At 39.8% G+C, this 19,198-nt stretch overlaps 1 protein-coding gene across 36 annotated transcripts in view; it reads right to left on the bottom strand.

Moving 5' to 3' along the window:
* DTNA (dystrobrevin alpha) overlaps positions 1–19,198 on the bottom strand; it is a 340,156-nt gene that overhangs the window by 58,296 nt on the left and 262,662 nt on the right. For 17 of the 36 annotated variants that reach the window (XR_003516895.1, XM_027575980.2, XM_027575982.2 and 14 more), the window contains 7 exons: positions 15,993–16,147; positions 12,768–12,873; positions 11,343–11,509; positions 8,831–8,955; positions 6,418–6,426; positions 3,732–3,812; positions 1,950–2,039 (listed from right to left, as the gene is read on the bottom strand). Coding sequence is in view for 35 of the 36 variants with exons in the window: in XM_027575980.2 (XP_027431781.1) it covers positions 1,950–2,039; positions 3,732–3,812; positions 6,418–6,426; positions 8,831–8,955; positions 11,343–11,509; positions 12,768–12,873; positions 15,993–16,147 (733 nt within the window). In the remaining variant the exon portion in view is untranslated. Of the gene's footprint in view, positions 1–1,949; positions 2,040–2,088; positions 2,403–3,731; positions 3,813–6,417; positions 6,427–8,830; positions 8,956–11,342; positions 11,510–12,767; positions 12,874–15,992; positions 16,148–19,198 lie in introns of those variants that run through there. The other 19 variants (XM_027575990.2, XM_027575998.2, XM_027576001.2 and 16 more) reach the window with 5 other exon arrangements.

Below are 19,198 nucleotides of genomic sequence, written 5' to 3'. Positions count from 1 at the left end.
TGGGATAGGACTGGTTAATTTTCTTACATAAATGATGCAAGGATTTTGTCAAGATAATTAAGATTTTACAAAGGGGGCACCATGCCAACAAAGAGAGCAGATAGGCAGGGGCATGATGCTGAGGGCGGTGAAGGGGAGAAGGGTCCTTTGGGTCAGCCCTTGCAATACTCTTTGTAGTAATGATTGTCAATCTTTCATAAGCATAGATAACGTTGCCGCCACAACATACATGGCCCTTGGAGCTCTTTTCCCAGTGGTGGTGAGAGTCTTCCATTGCTCCAGCATTTTTTCCCTGTAAATTTGTGCATTTATAAGAAAATAATCCAGGTTTAGGGATATAGTTATGATCACAAAAATGAGTGAAGTGAATTAGTCCACAAATTGTGTGGACCCCATATCATCGTACCTAATTGCACACACACGCACGCACACACACGCATGAAGACTTCCAAAGTTTAAGGGAGGGTGCCTTTGAGAATTCCCTCTTTTCTTTTAAGTAAGGGAAAGCTGAATCAAGTACATAGCTAGAAATGGAAATAAGAACAGGGCTGCGACAGATGGTGGTGGTAACCAGAGCTATACACTAGTAAATCTGTGTAAGGTAGATTGCTAGGGTGTCAAAGGACTTCAAAGATACACCCTAGTGCCTTTTGAAGATCAAAGTGGTATGCTTGTAAAAGACTCTAGGTGAGTAATGTCAGGAGTTTGTAGCAAGGATTCTGGAGTGGCGATTTCAATTCATCCTCATTTTGCTTTATCTTTTCAAGATCTCTCACAATACAGAAGACCCAAAACTCAGGCTAAATAAAATATCTGTATGCCAAACCTCCCTACTTTCTTAATGCTGCCTTAACACTGACCAGCACCACCCTTGGCTTGTTTAGGTTTTAGGCTTCCCCAGATCTTTATTTTATTTTTTAAAAATTTTTAAACAGATTTTATTTATTTGAGACAGAGAGAAAGAGAGAGAGCATGAGCAGGGGGAGGGGGGAGAGGGAGAAGCAGACTCCCTGCAAGGGGAGAGGGAGGGGGAGGGGGAGAGGGAGAGGGAGAAGCAGACTCCCTGCTGAGCAGGGAGCCAGGGCAGGGCTCAGACCCAGGACCCTGAGATCATGACCTGAGTTGAAGGCAGACGCTTAACTGACTGAGCCACCCAGGTGCCCTGGTTTTATCAGATTTTTAAAAAAAGGGCAGTGGGGATTGGGCAGGAATGGAGGGCAGAGCTCTAGGTCATATTTCTTTGGTTCAGTTCCAGTTGTAGGAAGAACTGGACTTTTAATTTATGCCTGCATTTGACATGATGGGTTTCCATTAACCTTTGTGTATGGACATGGTTAAGAAATAAACAGTGGGTCACCACCAGCATCATCAAGTGAGAGAAAGTAAGCACCGAGAGCATGGAATTGGTTTTGAAATTGCTCCTGTAATAGGAATCAGACTGCCTTACCTGGGGGAAAAGTGGCCCAGGGCTAGTGGGACAGTAAGGCCTAAAGTCTCAAGTCTTTACCACAATGTGGTCCAGCCATGGGACCTTGTCCTGGCCTTACCCTGTTAGTGCTAAAGATCAATCACTCCAAGAGGCTCTTTGATTCAAGAATCTAAGAAATCACCATCTGGGGTCTTGCAGACTGTACAAAAGCAGAGACTCCTCTAAAGAAGAAGATCCAGCTTGGTACTCTTCATATATATGTATCTCATATATACTGCTATGAGGCCGTGAAGTCAAGAACAGAAGTGGAAAAGAGAGGAAAGAGCTGAGAAGTCCAGCTCAGGTTGAACATGCTCAATGGAATCTCATGAAGCCCCAGAAGATGACGATATCTCTACTGAGGATTTAGTGATGGAGCAGGATGACTTTAGAAGAGGATTTTAGTGATGGAGCAGGATGACTAGCAGTCTAGCTATGGCACTATGAACTACAATTAGTGCTTCAGAGCTGGGATACTGACCGTGGGCTGTGGTCAAGCTGATTTACATACAGCTTTATGAGTGAATGCTCTTCAGCCCCAGGGCTGGATGCACTTATCCCCTCAGGTAACCTGAGGGATGCAAACAATGAGACCTCATTAGAACCTTCCATGGACAGAGCAAGGCCCACGCAGAGAGGAAAGATGTTCAGTGTACACAGCTTTATTGAACAGCACCCTTAAAACAGAAACCAGAGGCTAACCTCCATGGTGATAGATAGCAAGGACCGCAAACTTTAAACAACGTATCTGTGGTTCACAGAGAACATTCCAAAAGGACTGAAAATGGGAAAAAAGGGAAATGATCATAGTTTGGGTTAATGGGTACCACGCACCCTGGAGGAACCAGAACAGCTCAAAGTATTATAGGAATATTTTAGAGTAGAGGAAGCCATGTTATCCATCTAGACGCATCCACCATAAGCACCGTCCGAGCTGAAATGATATAAAACGACCTTCAGTAAGGATGGGGTCTATCTCTGCTTTGACATTTGCAGAATGCAGTGTCTCCTAATAAAAGCACATCTTTCTTAACATCATGCCAAATCTTCCCTAGATAGAGGTATGGCCCCACGTCCCTTCTAGACTTTACGGTAGAAAAGATGGTTGAATCTGCTGGTGGCTTTGCGAAGGAGTGCTAAAAGGAACATACTGAGGGCTTAGAACATGTTATTTCACTCTGGATGTTCTGCAGTTCAGTTTTGCCTCCTCATTTCCACTTGTTATAGACTTGCTTAATTTTTAGGGAGGCAACACCATGAACTGCTGAATCTTATTTATTATGCTAATTACAATTACGGGGAACATCTTCATCTCACGTTCTTGCTGATGGGCAAATACAGGAACTCAGGGGAAAAAAAATCAGCGTTCTGAGTCTCATTGTGTGTAAATCCTTACTTGAATGTACCAGGATATTACAGTGAAATTCAGAACATTAGAAACCTCTCTGGGGGAAAAGACTGATTATGTTCCCTTTATGAAACATGAGGTTGTTGTTTTTTTTTTTTCTGAATGACATTTGAAATCTTACGTTCATTACTCACTCTAATTTTCCTTACCTTTGTTTCTGCTTTCCTGTGAGCCTTCTCTGTGTATTTACAAAATAAGTCCCTAGTACTTTATTTGCGAGATTTGATCAAACAATTTGGAGCACCTCTTAACCCTGCATATTTATCAAGCTAGCTCTAATAGAATTATTTGCTTCACCTGTTCTTTGCTCACACGGTGTGGATCTTTGTATAAAAATAGGAGACACGTACCCCTTTTTAAGAAGTTCTTCTTGTTATCCCTGAAATCACTTATATGGAAACTATTCTTCCAAGTTTGGTCTTCAGCCTCTAGCCTCAGGAACTCCAGAGCTCACCACATTATGAGAGGAGATTATAAACTGTCTCAGAATGTACCTAATAATTTTCCACTGCATCTTGAAATTCCAATTCTCTCCATTCCAAGTGCCATGAAGGTGACTTTCTCAATGACATAGAATACAGGCGTGTCGGTCATAAAATTTAAACACACCCCACATTCTTACTGTGAGGAGATTGCAAATGCAAGTTTCCAGAAGTGACACTCACCCCAAAAGCCATCCCAGCCATCGTCAAAAGCATCCAAATGAATGAAAGTGAAAACCTGTGACAGATATTTACAAACTAGTTTCTAACAATAATCTTCCACACCTGGCTTGCATTAGAATATTCTTCTTAACACAGAATTAGGGGTCATTACCAAGGAGAGGGCTTATTTCATAATAAGATTGGAACTTACCTCCTGGTAATAAAAGGACTTCCTGAGGGGACTGAGTGGGAGAAGAGCGTGTCATTCATGCTGGTTACAGGTCTGGGCGGCCTAAAACGAAGTACAGTGCGGGTGGAAAGTTAAAACAAATAGAAGTCACAAATAAAAAACTATCCACCACCTTTCCAGGAAAGGGGCTGGGATCAACACAATATTTTATATTTTGCAATGAAAGTCTTTAAGTGTTTTGGGAAGTTACATTTCCTTAAAAATGTGGAGTGTCCAGTAAACATTAGGAGGAAAACCTCTGGGCACCACAGGAATGTTTATCCATGAGCTTTGAGCCTTGGTGTTTTCCTTGAGTCATATTCTTGAATGGAGCAAGGACTTTGAGGCAGCTCCAGGTTCACTGTCTTCTAAAAGGAGAACCTCTGAAAAATTGATGATAAGCAGCATCTACATCCTCTTGGAAAGCAGAGGTTTCAGAAACTTCCCCTGTGCTCCGCATGACAAAGGCTCTTTCTCAATACACCCGGTCTGGAAGGAGCCAGTTGCAAAATCATATCGGGCCTGATTTGCTCTTCGTTCTATGCGAAGATACAATCAAGCACCACAGGATTTACTGAATGTCTGTTATCTGAATGTTCCATATAATAGGGCACACAGAGCAAGGCATCCCATAAACTTCTTTTCATATGATGAGAGAAAGAAAATAGGGCTCAGTATTTCTCAGAATTGTGCATGGCTTCAAACCCCAACTGCATGGGGTCTGTCATTCCCAGTCATATTTTTCATTTTAGCCTGTCATCCTGTCCCTATCGCTAATGTCTTAGTTCAGGCAAAATGGTAGAGCTAAGACTCCTATCTCGTCTCCAAGCGGTTTTTAGTCTTATTTTAGGTTCAGTGGAATATGTTCCATGAGATGGGATTGAGAGTTCAGAATACGGATAATGAGGCAGGGCATCATTCTGAGTCAGAGGAAATTTTGGTTTCACTATAGTTCTATATTTGAGTTTGACGGTGCAGAATTTTTGAACACCAGATATTCATCACAGTAGCCTACAGAATCTGGTTGTGTTGGCTTGATCAAGAGACAAAGTTTTAATACTTTAGTTTCTACCTTAGGGAACCAAAGTTGGTTTTGGATCCCACAATGCAGAGATCCTGAGAAAAATGTAGACTTCTTTATCCCGGTGTGTTTATAGGACTGGAAATGATGCTATACAGGTTTTAAAATGTCAGCACTCTATGCAAAAATTCACCGAAACTTTTGGTTCCTAGTACAGTGTTTTAAGATTTTTTTAAAAGATTTTATTTATTCATGAGAGACAGAAAGAGAGAGAGAGAGAGAGGCAGAGGGAGAAGCAGGCTCCCAAGGAGCAGGGAGCCCAATGTGGGACTCGATCCCAGGACCCTGGGATCATGACCTGAGCCGAAGGCAGACGCTTAACCATCTGAGCCACCCAGGTGCCCTGTTTTAAGATTTTTATAGACATTATTTGTTGGGTGAGGTTGAAACAGTAGCTTCACTACTTCATCTACTCTAAACGTATCAGCTGACATTCTGAAAACTAGCTGAGTGTTTTGCATTACTTAGCTAGGATGTGTCTTTGACACATGAGGCTAGTTTAAAACTAATTCTGCGGGCTCCCTGCTCAGCGGGAGGCCTGCTTCTCCCTCCCCCACCCCCCCTGCTTGTGTTCCCTCTCTGGCTGTCTCTCTCTGTCAAATTAATAAATAAAATCTTTAAAAAAAATAAAACTAATTCTGCCTTGAGTACAACACTTTCACTTTATAAGCAGGATGCTAATTTTATACAAATGCCCTCTATGAATTTTGAAAAGTTAGGTAAATCAGGTTTTAAAACAGTAAGAAGAATGAAATATCTTCATTTTAACTTTGCAACAAGTTAAAACAATCAACTTGACCAACATTTCTGGTTTTCTTTTGTCTTTAACTTTCCCATCGTGCTCTAGCTCTAGGAAATGAGAAGACAAGTGGACTTGGAATGCTTTTTAATTAGCCTGGTAAATTTACTCTATAGAACTTCGTCACCGCAAAGGTGAAATTGCAGTTTCTTAATAAATGGCTTCATGTTTAAGGTTCATCATGGAAATGTTGAACTTGGGACACAGAATGACTAACCTTGGCACCAAATGGTGGCTTTCAAAGGGACTGCGGTTCCTATTCCCCCCATCATCAAAGGGGAAGTTATTTTATCTAATAACTAGGTCACATTGGGAATTTTAAACAGATTTATTCTTATGAGAAAGAAATAGTTCCATAAGATAAAGTTGCAGGGATCTAGTGCAAAATTTTCCTTGTGGACAAGACCTTCACAGAGGACAGTTTTATAAAATTGGCATTTGGGGGCGCCTGGGTGGCTCAGTCGGTTACACGTCTGCCTTCGGCTCAGGTCATGATCCCAGGGTCCTGGGATCGAGCCCCGCATTGGGCTCCCTGCTCGGCGGGAAGCCTGCTTCTCCCTCTCTCACTCGCCCCGCTTGTGTTCCTTCTCTCGCTGTCTCTGTCTGTTAAATAAATAATTAAATAATTAAAAAAACTGGCATTCATCTTGTGAATGGAAAATATTCAGCTTAAGGCAGAATTAGTTTTAAACTAGCCTCATGTTACTCACTTGTTTTGTGTCTCTTAACCACTTGTAATTATGATTATACGTCTTTACAAGCACACAGGGGACTATTGAACTACTTACCAAGTATCACTTTTGGCAGCAAGAAATTGAATAGAGTAGACACTGTTAATCACGGTAAAATTAACAAGAAATACAACAGCTAAGAACAAATGCCAAAATACCAAAATGTCACCACTTAAGTGGCCTTACATACCTGTGATAATTTAGAATAGCTAAATGAATGGCATATTTTACAATTAGAAGTCTGAGCTATCCCCATCCAAAACAAAACAAAACAAAAACAAAAGAAAAAGACATGGCTATCTGTTCAGGACAAAAACATTTGAATAATAAATGAGAAAAATGTCTAAAGCTAAAAATAGAAAAAAAATCCTGGTCTCATAGAGATTGGATATTCTGAGTGCAGAATTTCTTGTATATTATCTCAACAATTAAATATTTTTCACAATTCACATTTTAAAATTAAGACATTCACCCTGGAAAAATACATTATCCATGAGTATAGGCCACTATTTTGATTCGAGGACTATTTGGAGAATCTGGTTAAATATATGGAACTTTTCTCAGAAAAAGGCCCATTTGTGTAGAATTATAAGGGAATCCTGAAACTCTTCATGGAACTCAAATTGTGTAGAGAATGCCCTCAGTTCAGTGAATAATACATCAGATCAGATTGCCACTATACAGTTAAAAATTTGTTTACTCATTGGCCAATTAAATACACACACACACACACACACACACCAGCCAGAGCACGACTGGGTACAGGCCTTGTGCTAGGTAATACTGCAGTGTGACTGACCATGAACTTGACTTTTATTTCACTCTGTCTCCCTTCCTAATTTTGTCTCCAAGTGGGAGGAAGCATCCTAATTCTGTTCTGCTGCAAAGCTCTTAGAGTCAGGCTGTTCACATCTACTTTCTCTCTAGTTTCCTTATACCCATCAGCTCTGATTGAACTTTGTTCTCTGGCCTGAAACTCCCAGCTGGGCTGGTAGGAAGTGCTCCACAGCGGAGCTCAGAGAGCACAGACTTGCTCTCACTTAGTTTTGTTCATTTATTAACACGTTAGTGATTGTCTCTGGCTAGGGGAAAAACAGTGAGACCTTAATAAGAATCGCTCGTATGAGGCCGTTTTCTGCAAGTGACTGGCCCTCTGGGATACTCCACAGATTTATTTATCCCTGGTTTCTTTTAAGGTTTATTTTTAGGATCAAAATTTCCAAAAATAAGTTAGCCACATTCTATAGAATTGGTTTACATTAGTTTTTTGGATGCTTAGCCCATGCCAGCAACACAAGCCTCCAGGCAGTAAACCCTCCACTCACACTTGGGAGCAAACAAACCAAGCCCCGTAGTATTTATACAAAACCATAGACATGACACAGCACAAATCATTTGATGGTATTTGCTTAGGTCCATCAGAGGAAAGAGTTACTGCTTTCATAAGGGCTCAGATCCATCATGGCGCCTCTGATGGATCATGTTCTGAACTGCCTGAAGCATGAACTCTGTACTGGTGGATTTCTAATATTGATAGGTCTGATTAGCTGCCTCTTGATGTCAACATGCAAACCTAGGCCCTGAGTGCAGTAGGTCTTGCCAAACTGTGCAAAACAAAAAGCAGTTTGTATTGAGGGGGAACCACGTTTTCTAGAGTCTTTCTGAGGTACCTGTGATGACGTAATGCTTAATTGGGCATAGAAGCCGATGACGAGTTTGTTTCTTGAGTGCAAGATAACACCAAGGAAGAAATACTTTCTTCTACCTAAGCCTCCCCTGTTATCTGGCCACCCAGGCCTGAGAAAGGCTCCAGGGCTTGAGGCTTCTGGGAAGTGGAAGGAATGGGTGGGAGCACCATTTCTGGGTGCATCCCTTCTGCCCACCAAACTCACATAGACTTTGGAGAAAGAATTTTTTAAAGTCTGTTTTTGGAAGTTCTGAGGAATTTTACCACCAACCTCTCCTTTCCACCTTCCCATGTATGGGCCATGATTCTTCTAAAATTGTGTAGTTTGGGATAAGACAACAACAATTTTTAGATTTGCTGATATCTTTAAGATGACTGGCTCTGCAGATAAATGAAACAAAGAGCTTTTGTATTTGGGACTCAAAGCATATATGATATTAAGGTACAGTGTGCTTTAAAATTTTCTTATTATGGTTAATTTCATTGATTGTTAATGTCCAGTTGTTAAAACTCTAACATCTGTATTTTATAATGATGCTTTTTGAATATTTTCTACCTGTAGGTGAATAACATCAGTGTTGCTTAATTTACTCATACATCAAGACAGAAGTACTGTTTACCCCTGCAATAAAAAAATTATAATCACATTTTTTTTACTCTTTTTTTTTGAATTAAAATTTAAAACTTGGTCCCTAGCAACTGATATGAAATTGCCTTTGTATGGATGTGAACATGTGTCAATGAAGAAAGATGTCTTTTCATCTGGAAGGCAGAGATACTCACACAATGTGGGCCAAGTTGAGTGGCTTCTCAGGCTGGTCAGGGAACATGGGGTGCAAGGGTTCACGGCTGGAAGCACAGCTCAGAGACTTGCTTAATGCATTAGTTAGCTTCTTAGCAGGGGATTTCTGGAAAGAAGAAGAATGGTAGAAGTGATAAGAACTAACATTTACATATCATTTCAGGAGATGATTTGCTTTCATAATAGATATTCATTCATTTACTCATTCATTTATTCATTGATTTATTCTTGAAATCTTTGACTATCTACTCTAAGTCAGGGAGTTTGCTCAGTGCTGGAACTAAGGTTCTGGTATCATCCACCAGAGTACCTGCCTCTGGCAGCTTAGTGTTAGCAAATGCTGTGATAAATGGAAGCAGTCATTGTGCATGGAACATCTGAGGTGGAACTTAAGGGACCAGCAGGAGTCCTTCTGATAGTAACTCTGGGGACTGGGAAGATAATTCCAGATGGAGGAAGAAGAAACCCCATTCTGGAGAGGAAAGAAGAAGGCAGACCCTTGAAGTCCTTCTATGCCACATCAAGGACAGTGGTCTTTATCTCAAATGCAGAGGGAGACAATGAAGAGTTTAAATCATAGAGTTGACAGGATCAGATTCTAGAAGGATTACTCCTGCTTAAGAACAGAAAACCATCTGGGAGGAGACAGGAGTGGAAGTAAGCAGGTGAGCAGAAGGTTTCACAGGCATCCAGGTGGAAGATGTTTCGGGCGTGGCTGGATCCATCCAGTTGAAAGTGAAAGGGGAACTTCAATTGGAGTCTTTGTAGTTTTAAAATTCATGTTCTTTGCAGAGCATCATGTTATCTCTTTTTCATTTAGATGAGTGGGATGTAGATCTTAAAATTTCACAGCCAAATCTATCAAAAATAATCTACCACATATAATAAATCTTTATACCAGCTCTTCCTTTCCATGAGAAGCCACGAACCATTTTGCCACTTCCTTTTACGTGGAGAGCCCAGAATTGGCAATACAATGAACTGACTTTTGTCCTCACTATTTAAAAGCTGAGCGATAGGAGCACTGTTCAAGAAGTCCCTCTTTGGCTTTTGTTAGGAGATATAATTCTTAGAACACCTAAAACACAGCCACTGCACCAGCTTTCCACCGCCATGAACATTGGAGTGTCTTTATCCTCTTGAGGGGTCTGATTCTATTTTGTAAAGACATTGCCCTGCCATAGAGCCATATAATTTTGAGCCCACAACCTCTAAGAAAGAGGCTCCTAAACTGACATTAGCATTTACGTAAAACAATCATGAAAAAATGCTTAATCTTCAAACACTAACCCTCCAGAATGTGAGATAGAACAAGTTTGAAAATTGGTAGTATATCGACCATAAGAAAATAGAAAGCATTTCCTCCTAGCTTCTGTACTAAATAGTAATAGCATATCATGATCTGTGTTAGTAGGGCCATGCTCAGCATGTGACATAACCAACAGTGAGAGGTGGTACCTGCACTGGCATAAGGCGCTCAGTATACGACGCCTGGTACTTGAATTTAGAATCTGACAGATGCTGAAAAATTAATATATTTACACTGAATGCCAGTTCCCAATAATCATTCCTAGAAAGAACATTCTGATTTAAAATGCGTTTTCTGAATACCTCCTTTTTTTTTTAAAAAAAAAAAAGAACAATAAGTTACTCTTTATGTAAAGACTATAGGTTAATTGAAATATATAAAATATAGAAAAAACTCATAATCAAAAGTTTGCGTTTTCTTGTGTAAGAACTACTCCAAGAGGGGTTGGCAGGCCTGATGGTACATCCCACAAAAACCAATCCATACACAGAATAATACTTTCACACAAGCACAGAACAACCTCAGGGGACCCGAACTTTGAGTGTAACTGAGACAGGTCAGCAAACTAAACTGCTTGAACCCCGAGCTCAACGAGTCAGATTCCTCCCACACATGCATCACATGGACAGACTCTCAGAGGTCACCTCTGGTAAGCTGGTCACTCACAGTTTACAAAAAGATGATTTGCTCATAGAACCACAACCTCCCTGCCTCCAAAAAAGGAAACTGGAACAGCACCACTAAGCCCACGGGCTCAGACGTCTTTTATGCTCTAGCCATGCATGTAATGGAACCCCAGAATCTGAGAAAAAAGGAACTAATGATAATTTTTAAGCAATTCCCACACCTGAAACCAAACAAAACTCGGAAAGAACTTTAACTTACTGTGAAGATGAGATTATGTCCCAAAGATGCTTGTTTGGTTGTTATCTAAACCAGTACCGAGCTGATTGTATCCCAAGAAGTAACAGAGTGTGAGTCTTCCTAAACTCTAAGTCCGTGGATGCTGCACTGGGTTCAGATGCAGCAATGAAGATGTCCCAGTAAGGTGGGGGGGTGGTGGGGGGCGTGCTAAAGTAGAAGTTAGGTTTGCCCCTCTATTCTCCTGCCATCCTTGCTGTTCCCTTGTGTTCTGAGCGACACTCACACATCCGAGGGTGAGTGTTGCCAGGACCTTGCCTTACCCATGAGGTGTACTCTTTCATTTGGTGCTGGTTGCTATGGGAACCGCCGGCATGTCCCCTCCAGAAGCAGTCCTGACAGAGTTGATAGTTGTGACACTGTTGGCATCGGTAGCGGAAGCCCATCATGCTCTCACTGTGGCAGTAGGAACATTCAACTGGATGGAAGACTATGGGGGAAGGAAATGGAGGGAAAAAATGAGAAAATAAAAGTCTAAGCCAGAATAAGGAAAAATGCAGCCTAACGGGAACTGCGTTTTTCTGCTGTGTGCCATGATTTCAGAGGATAGTCAATTTTGGCCGAGAGGAGCATTATGTTTGTTCCCGGACGCTCAGCACCCTTTTCAAGCATGTGTGTGGAGGTGGAGGAAATGAAAGGGGATGGAGGATAGGTCTTCTTTTAACCACAAATTTCTCTCTCCACTTCCATCTCTTACACTCTGAGAATATAAATTACCCAAACTGACTCTCCCTTCCCTCAAGCTGCTCCCCTGTCTCCAGGAGACCAGCACAGCGCGCTGGAAGACTCAGAAGCACAACGGATGAGCACAACTGACTGTCCCCTGAGTGGAGAGCAGATATTAGAGAAATGGAAAACAGAGGGAGAAAAAAGAAAGGGGAATGAGGGAGAGTAGGAAAACTGGATGAGAGAATTGAATTATTTTGTTAAAAAAATGGAGTGGCGAATGGGCTTCTTTCATGAGTGACATTACCTCCATTTAACAATTTCTTTTTTTTTTTTCTTTCCCAAGAGGCAGATGGACAGAGCCCAAAGAGGTGTGTAAATGATGTGAATGCACTTCTAATTCAGATAGTTAGAAAAACACTTAACTCTCTCTGACAGACAATTTGAATTATAAAGCAGGCAAGGTAAAATACTTGAGATTTGAAGCTAACATACAATCAAATCCAAGTAACTGTCCACATGCTATGAGCTAAAGATATTAAACAACAAAAATTCTTGCCTTTGGTCAAGTTATTCTTTATGTAACCACAATCATTGAAAGCTTCCATTTGGAGCATACAACTGAAGATTAGCAATGTACCATTATCTAATTTTTTCTCCATCTCCCCCGCCTATTCTTGGCCAAGTGCCTAGGAATGGTCAATGCCGTGAACACCAATATGGGAAGTTCAGACCTAAAAATAATCCTGGAAAATGTCCTGTTCATTATTGAGATTCTTCTTCTGCTAGAGCAAGTCTACATAGCCACACGTGACTTCCAACTGAGAGACACATGGTGAGATTAATAAGTGTATGGAATTGATAGTCCTAAATTTTTGGTGGACCTCAAAGGCCTCACTGATCAGGGGAAAAGGTTCTTTCAAAACTCAGAATTACTAAATGACTTTGGCTTAATAACATAGACTTGATAGCCTAATTTCAATAATTTTAAAAACTGCCATGGCTCAGGAGTAACTACTCACCGTTTTCCACATTCGCCAGTCGATGCAGAAGGGGCAGCCAGACCAGACACTGGGGGGGAGGGTCGGACATGAGCGTGTCCAAGAAACCATTTAAGGTGACTTTTTTCTGCATCAAAAAACCCACAAAAATTTAGGACAGAGAATAATTTCAATTGACCTGTTATGTAAATACCATCTGAGATGAAAGACACAAGACGTCCAGTTAACCTCTAATATATAAAGAAACAATATATTTTGATAGTTAAGAACCAGTTCTGAATTTAAACCCTTTGGTTGCTTTTGACACTAAAACACATGTAGGACTGGGTTATCTCCTCTGAGGCTGAGTCCATATTGCCACAAGGAGAACAACAGTTCTGGGAGGGGCGCTTTTGTGAACCAGGGACAGTATGAAAGTGATGAGGGAAGACGAGGCGTAGACCTGCTCTGTAAAATTTGACCCAACCGTGTGACCCACAATTCCTGTAGCAGGTGGTCTTCCCCATCTGTAGAACCACTTCCTTTATATACTCCCTCTACTCCCCCAAGTCCTACATACTTCATGGTTAATATGAATGGTTCTGCCATACATGATCAGGAGGGTGTCCTGTTAGGAGGGAGCGACCCTTTGCTGTGAGGAGAGAACCATCTATATTTTTGAAAATCCCTTTTCTCTTTATAGTTCTTTCCTCTTAATTCAGTCTGCATCTGTTTGCACTATCCTGGTCCTTTCCAATGTAGAAGAGGAATGTATTATAAGTTTCCTTAAAAATGACAAAAAATAAGAAGTTATAGGAGCACATGATATTATCATAGGATGAATGACAAAAAATGACATGTTTATGTGCAAAAGTCACTATTTTGGAAATTTTGAATCATAATATCAGGTGGATGGGGTAGTTTTTTGTTTTTTTGCTTTTAAATTTTATTTTAATTCCAGTAGAGTTAACCTGCAGTGTTATATTATTTTCAGGTGTACAATATAGTGAGTCGGCAATTCTGTACATTTCTTAGCGCTCATTGAGATGAGTGTAGTCTTAATCCCCATCTCCCCACCATCTCCCCTCTGGTAACCATCTGTTTGTTCTCCACCAAAGACCCCAAATAACCAAACCAATTTTAAAACAAACAAAGCTGGAGGCATCACAATTCTAGATTTCAAGATGTACTACAAAACTGTAGTAATCAAAACAGTATCGTACTGGCACAAAAACAGATCAATGGAACGGATTAGACTGCCAAGGGATAGTTTTTTATCTTTAGACAAGAAATCAGTGGTGAAGAGCTATAGTACCCTTTCAAGGTACCTATCTTAACACTAATCCTTGTCATTCACTCACAAAATATTTTGGTATGCTTTAATTCTTTTCTATCAGCAGATATTTATAATTTTAGCTTTTCCTCATAATACTAAATAGCTTAAGTGCTATAGAATCGATAGCAACATTATTATTAAAAGATATTTTATATAAAGTATAAGTAATGAGACATTTTGGAAAAAGCTACCACAATTTGTAGCATCTAAAATAATACTGGCTTTCAAAATAATCACTTGGAATGGCTTGTACTTTTTCCAATGAAGCAATGCAAACAAATGTAAAATTTCATCACTCAAACTGCTGTGATAGCCAGTTTATGAAGGACAAAAATAAACTGGTCCTATTATTTTTATTTGTGTTGCCTCTTTTTATACTTCAAATGATCTTATCCATTTTGATCATTCATCATGCTGCCTAAAAATCACTTCTGGCAGTTTCCAAAAATGTGATTATGATTTTAACATATATAAATTTCTCATCATTGAGGATATATAAAAAATTATATAATAGGACAGTCTACAAGATATTTCAAAAGGAATTTTGAGCAGTGGTAACATCATATATAATTCTTATTGAACATGTAGGTCCTATGAAAATAGAAAGAGAGTCATCAAGAGAAAGAAAAGCAGAAACAAACTATTGGGACTACACCAAAATAAAAAGCTTTTGCACAGCGAGGGAAACCATCAACAAATGTACAAATGTACAAATAAACAAACCCAGAGGCAGGGAGACAAGCGTGGCGGTTAGTACAATAGGCCAGGCAACAGATGAGGATGAGGAAAAGAATCGGGAGAAACATTTAGATGGGGAAATCAGCAGGACTTGAGGACTCATGAGAACTACAGGGTGAGGAAGTCGTCTGGAAGGAGGCTTAGGTGAATGGAACCATTCTGATGTTACCAACTCGAAGGACAAATATAGAGAGGAGTGTGCTTCAGCTGGGAGCAGAGATGAGGGACCTAAGTTGGCCTAGGGCTGGGGCAGTGTGAGGGGTCAGAAAGGCTTTCTGGATGAGACAACACGGGACCAGAGCCAGCATTTAGTGTATCAAACTGTCCCACCTCTTATTAGTTGTATGGATACCTATGATTCTACATCAATCCATGACTGGCAGGGATGTCTGAGGCACTTTTGACCTCCTAGGTCACAAGGAAATAGACTGATGAAGTTTACTAGGTGGGCAGTGAAATGCAGGTTTTCAGTGGCTGCTATGCCCTGATTTCTTAAGTAAGGGATTCTTTTAGAGGATATATTTGGTTAGTATGGATTTTCAAAAAATTTTAAGCAAACCTTCAATTTATGGGTTTGTAAACTACCATTGCCCTGTGCTGGAGAATGGTGCTGGTTATGCAGACTTTGTACATGACTGGGCAGATGCAAACATTGAGTATTGAGCTATACTCAATAGCTTCTCTGGGCTAACTTGTACCACCCCCAGTTAAAACATGTCACTCTGAAGCCCTAATATATCATGTCGCGGGGGACTTAGGCAGCTGTGTTTGTCATATGTCAGGACTTCCTGTGTGGCATACGCTATATGATTCCTTTCTTGTTTCCTTTGCTACACATTGGTGAAGCTTGGAGCTGGCTCTGACTTGTGTTTCATGTGAGGCTGAGTGACAATTCAGCTCTTTTGATAGTGTAGTGATAATGACAGCAATTATACCGAGGGTAGAGTTTTGTTGTAAGGATTAAATTAGACAATGCAAGAAAAGAGCTTAGCATGGTGCCCAACTCACTGTCAGGAAGTACCACCGATTATTATTTTCCAGGTATGTTGAGTTGAATTACTGGCTCAGAGGTCATTTGTCAGAGGCTGGGAGATACTACAGGTTATCATGAAGAAGACGTTGTCTAAGTGGTGACATGGAGTAACATACCAAAGGACAACCACTGTGTGAGAGACATTTCCTTTTTTTCCTACCTGTTGAGAGAAACAGGATCTCGCTGACTGCTCTGTATAACCAAATGAAGGACCTTCAAAAACGGCTGTGGGTAGTTTGAGAACTTCCCGTAGGAACTGATCATATCGTCCATAAACCATCACCCCACTGGAGTCAGAAATCATGGAGAAAATATCTGATGGAAGGAAAAGGAAAGGTATTTACTGACCACATGAATATATTCCCTACTGTTTCAGTGAGACATATCTGCTGCAAATAACAAAAACTAGCAGAATAAGTAATTTTTTATGAAAGAGTAACATAGAAGTTAATTGTTATGCTGAAATATTCCTGGCATTGTGTTGTCTTTGGTGTCTTTTTGTAGCTGATTCTGGAACATAGCATTAATTTAGTTAAAATTAGCATATTTTGATAAGACAGAGAGCATCACATTTTTATTTTGAGGTCAATTATAAGCTCATACATCACTCAATGGAAGGAATTTTTGTATATGTGAGGAAAATGCTGACCTCATTGAAACACACAATGAACATATACTGTAACGGTGAGGTGTGTATGTATTTAGCTAGCTAGCTACTTACCCATCTATATTATCACCAAGACCTTTGAGTTTTGGTTTAAGATACTGAAAAATGAAAGACGCAATGGGGATAAGGATGTAATGAAAACACCTGATTAACTTCCCACAGAAGCAGAAAACTTTCTATAAGTCATCGTGTTCCAGGTGGAAGGCACTTGATTTACAGGGAAGGGTCTTTTGACTCATGTAGTTGAGGGGAAGCCTGGCCTTGGGGAAGATCAATGAGGTAAAGTCGGCATCCTGGACAGAGTCTGTGTCTTCATTGAACCTCTGTTCTTCAGTTTCTGCCACTATGGGCACTTAGTGAATATTAATGGCATAATTTCTCAAGGTACTTTATAATTCCTCTGTGGAAGTCACTACGGGAATGAAAGCGTCTGCTCTCATATAGTTTGTCACATGCTGGATTATAACTAGGCTGGCACAGCTGTTGGGATAAACTGTTGTAAATTCAATGTGCTGCCTCTGTTCATTTTGGACTTAATGTCTCAAGGTCAAAATGCAATCTGGGGACATGGTTTTTACACTGCAGTCAGACGTTAAGCATATTACAGGCTTTTGCTGGATTATGTTTTGAGGATGTGAACTGACTCTCATTTCCTTCAAATACTCAATTTATAAAGGATTTCTACTGTGTTTCAAATAGTTCATCAATTATGAGGCTAAAGAAATTTTACCTAAGCTACAAAATTAATGTTGTTCTCATTCACCTTCACAATGGTTAACTTCGTGAATTTTATCTCTTACGTTTCATTATAACTGGTTAAAAAAAAAAGAAAAGAAAAAAGTTGCCAACAGCAAAAAAACTCTTACATAATCCCATATACAGAAACTCAAGAATTCCAATAGAAAGTAGAAAAAGGAAACCCAGGAAAAGTAAATGGACTTTCTTATCAGAGCTGCCATCTTGTGCGTTTTTAGGCAGGTTGGTCAACTATAATTGTGTCATCCTGATGATCTTCTAGCCAGGACTTTTCTAAGCCAGGATGCATTTTGAAAAGCAGCCCAGGCCTTTCAAATCTCCCATGGAAAGAATTTAGACAACAGTTCTAACTAGAGCAAAAGCTGAAGGAGTACCAACACTGACCTTTCACAAACTTGAAGCTCATATTAAACTTGTTTGTGTTGATGAAGTTTTGTTAAGCAATAGCCAAACTAGGGCTAGGTCACTGGGATCAAAGGGAAGGGGCTGTGAATGGTCACTCTGGTTTTTAAAAAGAAATGAGGGGACTCTAAGGAAGCTATCAAAATTATGTGTTTGTACTTTAGTTCTGGGCTCTCATATTATATAACAATATATATGCACATATGGATATAAAAATACACATACATACATATGTAATGTGCTTATAATATGTAATATATGTGCATGTAATAAAATAGAAGGTATTTCAAAGATTAAATTAGTTAATAGATAAAAAACATACAGATGTAAAGGACACAGAATAGTGCTTGATACTTAGTACATAGTACAGAAATGTGAGCTATTTTTACTGTTAATTTCATATCACATTTTTTTCTGTTATTTACTTCAAATGCATAGGCTTTGCCTCCCCAGTGGGATTGTTCTGTAATGTTCCCAATCATACTCTAAATCACCACTGTATTTCTGACAGCACCACACAATGATAGATACTTTAGAAGAATTTATATTCTTTGATTCGTTCAACTAAAATTAACTTAGCACATACAAAATGTGTAAAACTGTGCTAAACAATGAATATACAGGAACATCAGGACATAGTTCTTTTTTATATTATTTTTTAAGGAATTAAAACAAAATTTTATTTGAAAATATATCGAACTTAACAAAATAATTGCAAGAATAAGAGTACTACGAAGAACACTCCCACACCCTTTATCCAGATTCATCTATGAACACTTTATTCTATTTACTTTATCATCCTATCATCTAGCTATCTATCTATCATCTATCAATCTATTATCTGTCTTTGTCTATCTGTGTGTATATATGTGTGGCAAACATACAATTTTTTTCTGAATTGCGACTAATTTGCATATATCATGGCCTTTACCTCTGAACACAGCCAGTGTGTCTTGCCTAAGAGTAAGAGTATATCTTCTGATGAGACTACAGCAGGGGTCAGCAAACTTTTTCTGTAAAGGACCAGATAGTGATATTTTGGGTTTTGTGGACCATATATGGTCTCTGTCACACACTTGTCTTTTTACTTTTTACAACCTTTAAAAATGTGGAAACTCGTCTTAGCTCACAGACCATAGCTTGTTTACCCTGGGTTACAGGGTAATTATCCACTTTGATATATCTAACATTGATACACTAATCTTATCTAATATTATCTAACCTATAGGCCATATTCCAATTTTGTGAATTGGTCAGTAATAGGACATAGTTCTTGACCTCTGGGAGGTCCCAGTCCCTTGAGGGTGCAGAGACGTGCTTACAGAAGGCATCCTATGACATCATGAATCCTAACATGGTGGTGTGACTACCAGAACAGTAGGGTGCACGGGGTGCATCAGGAGCTCAAAGAGAGGGCTTCTAGAGTGAGGGAAGATTTCCTTACACAGGTGACTTCTAGGTCTTCCTAGGTGAGAGATGGGACTTCTAGGCCAAGCATAAAGGACAGTTAGGAGCTAGTCAGGCTTTAAGACACAGAATCA

This window comes from Zalophus californianus, chromosome 14 (genome assembly GCF_009762305.2).
Source record: "Zalophus californianus isolate mZalCal1 chromosome 14, mZalCal1.pri.v2, whole genome shotgun sequence".
Taxonomy (NCBI): Eukaryota; Metazoa; Chordata; class Mammalia; order Carnivora; family Otariidae; genus Zalophus; species Zalophus californianus.
Note: the sequence above shows the minus strand (reverse complement) of the source record. Positions and strands in the feature narration are given on the sequence as shown.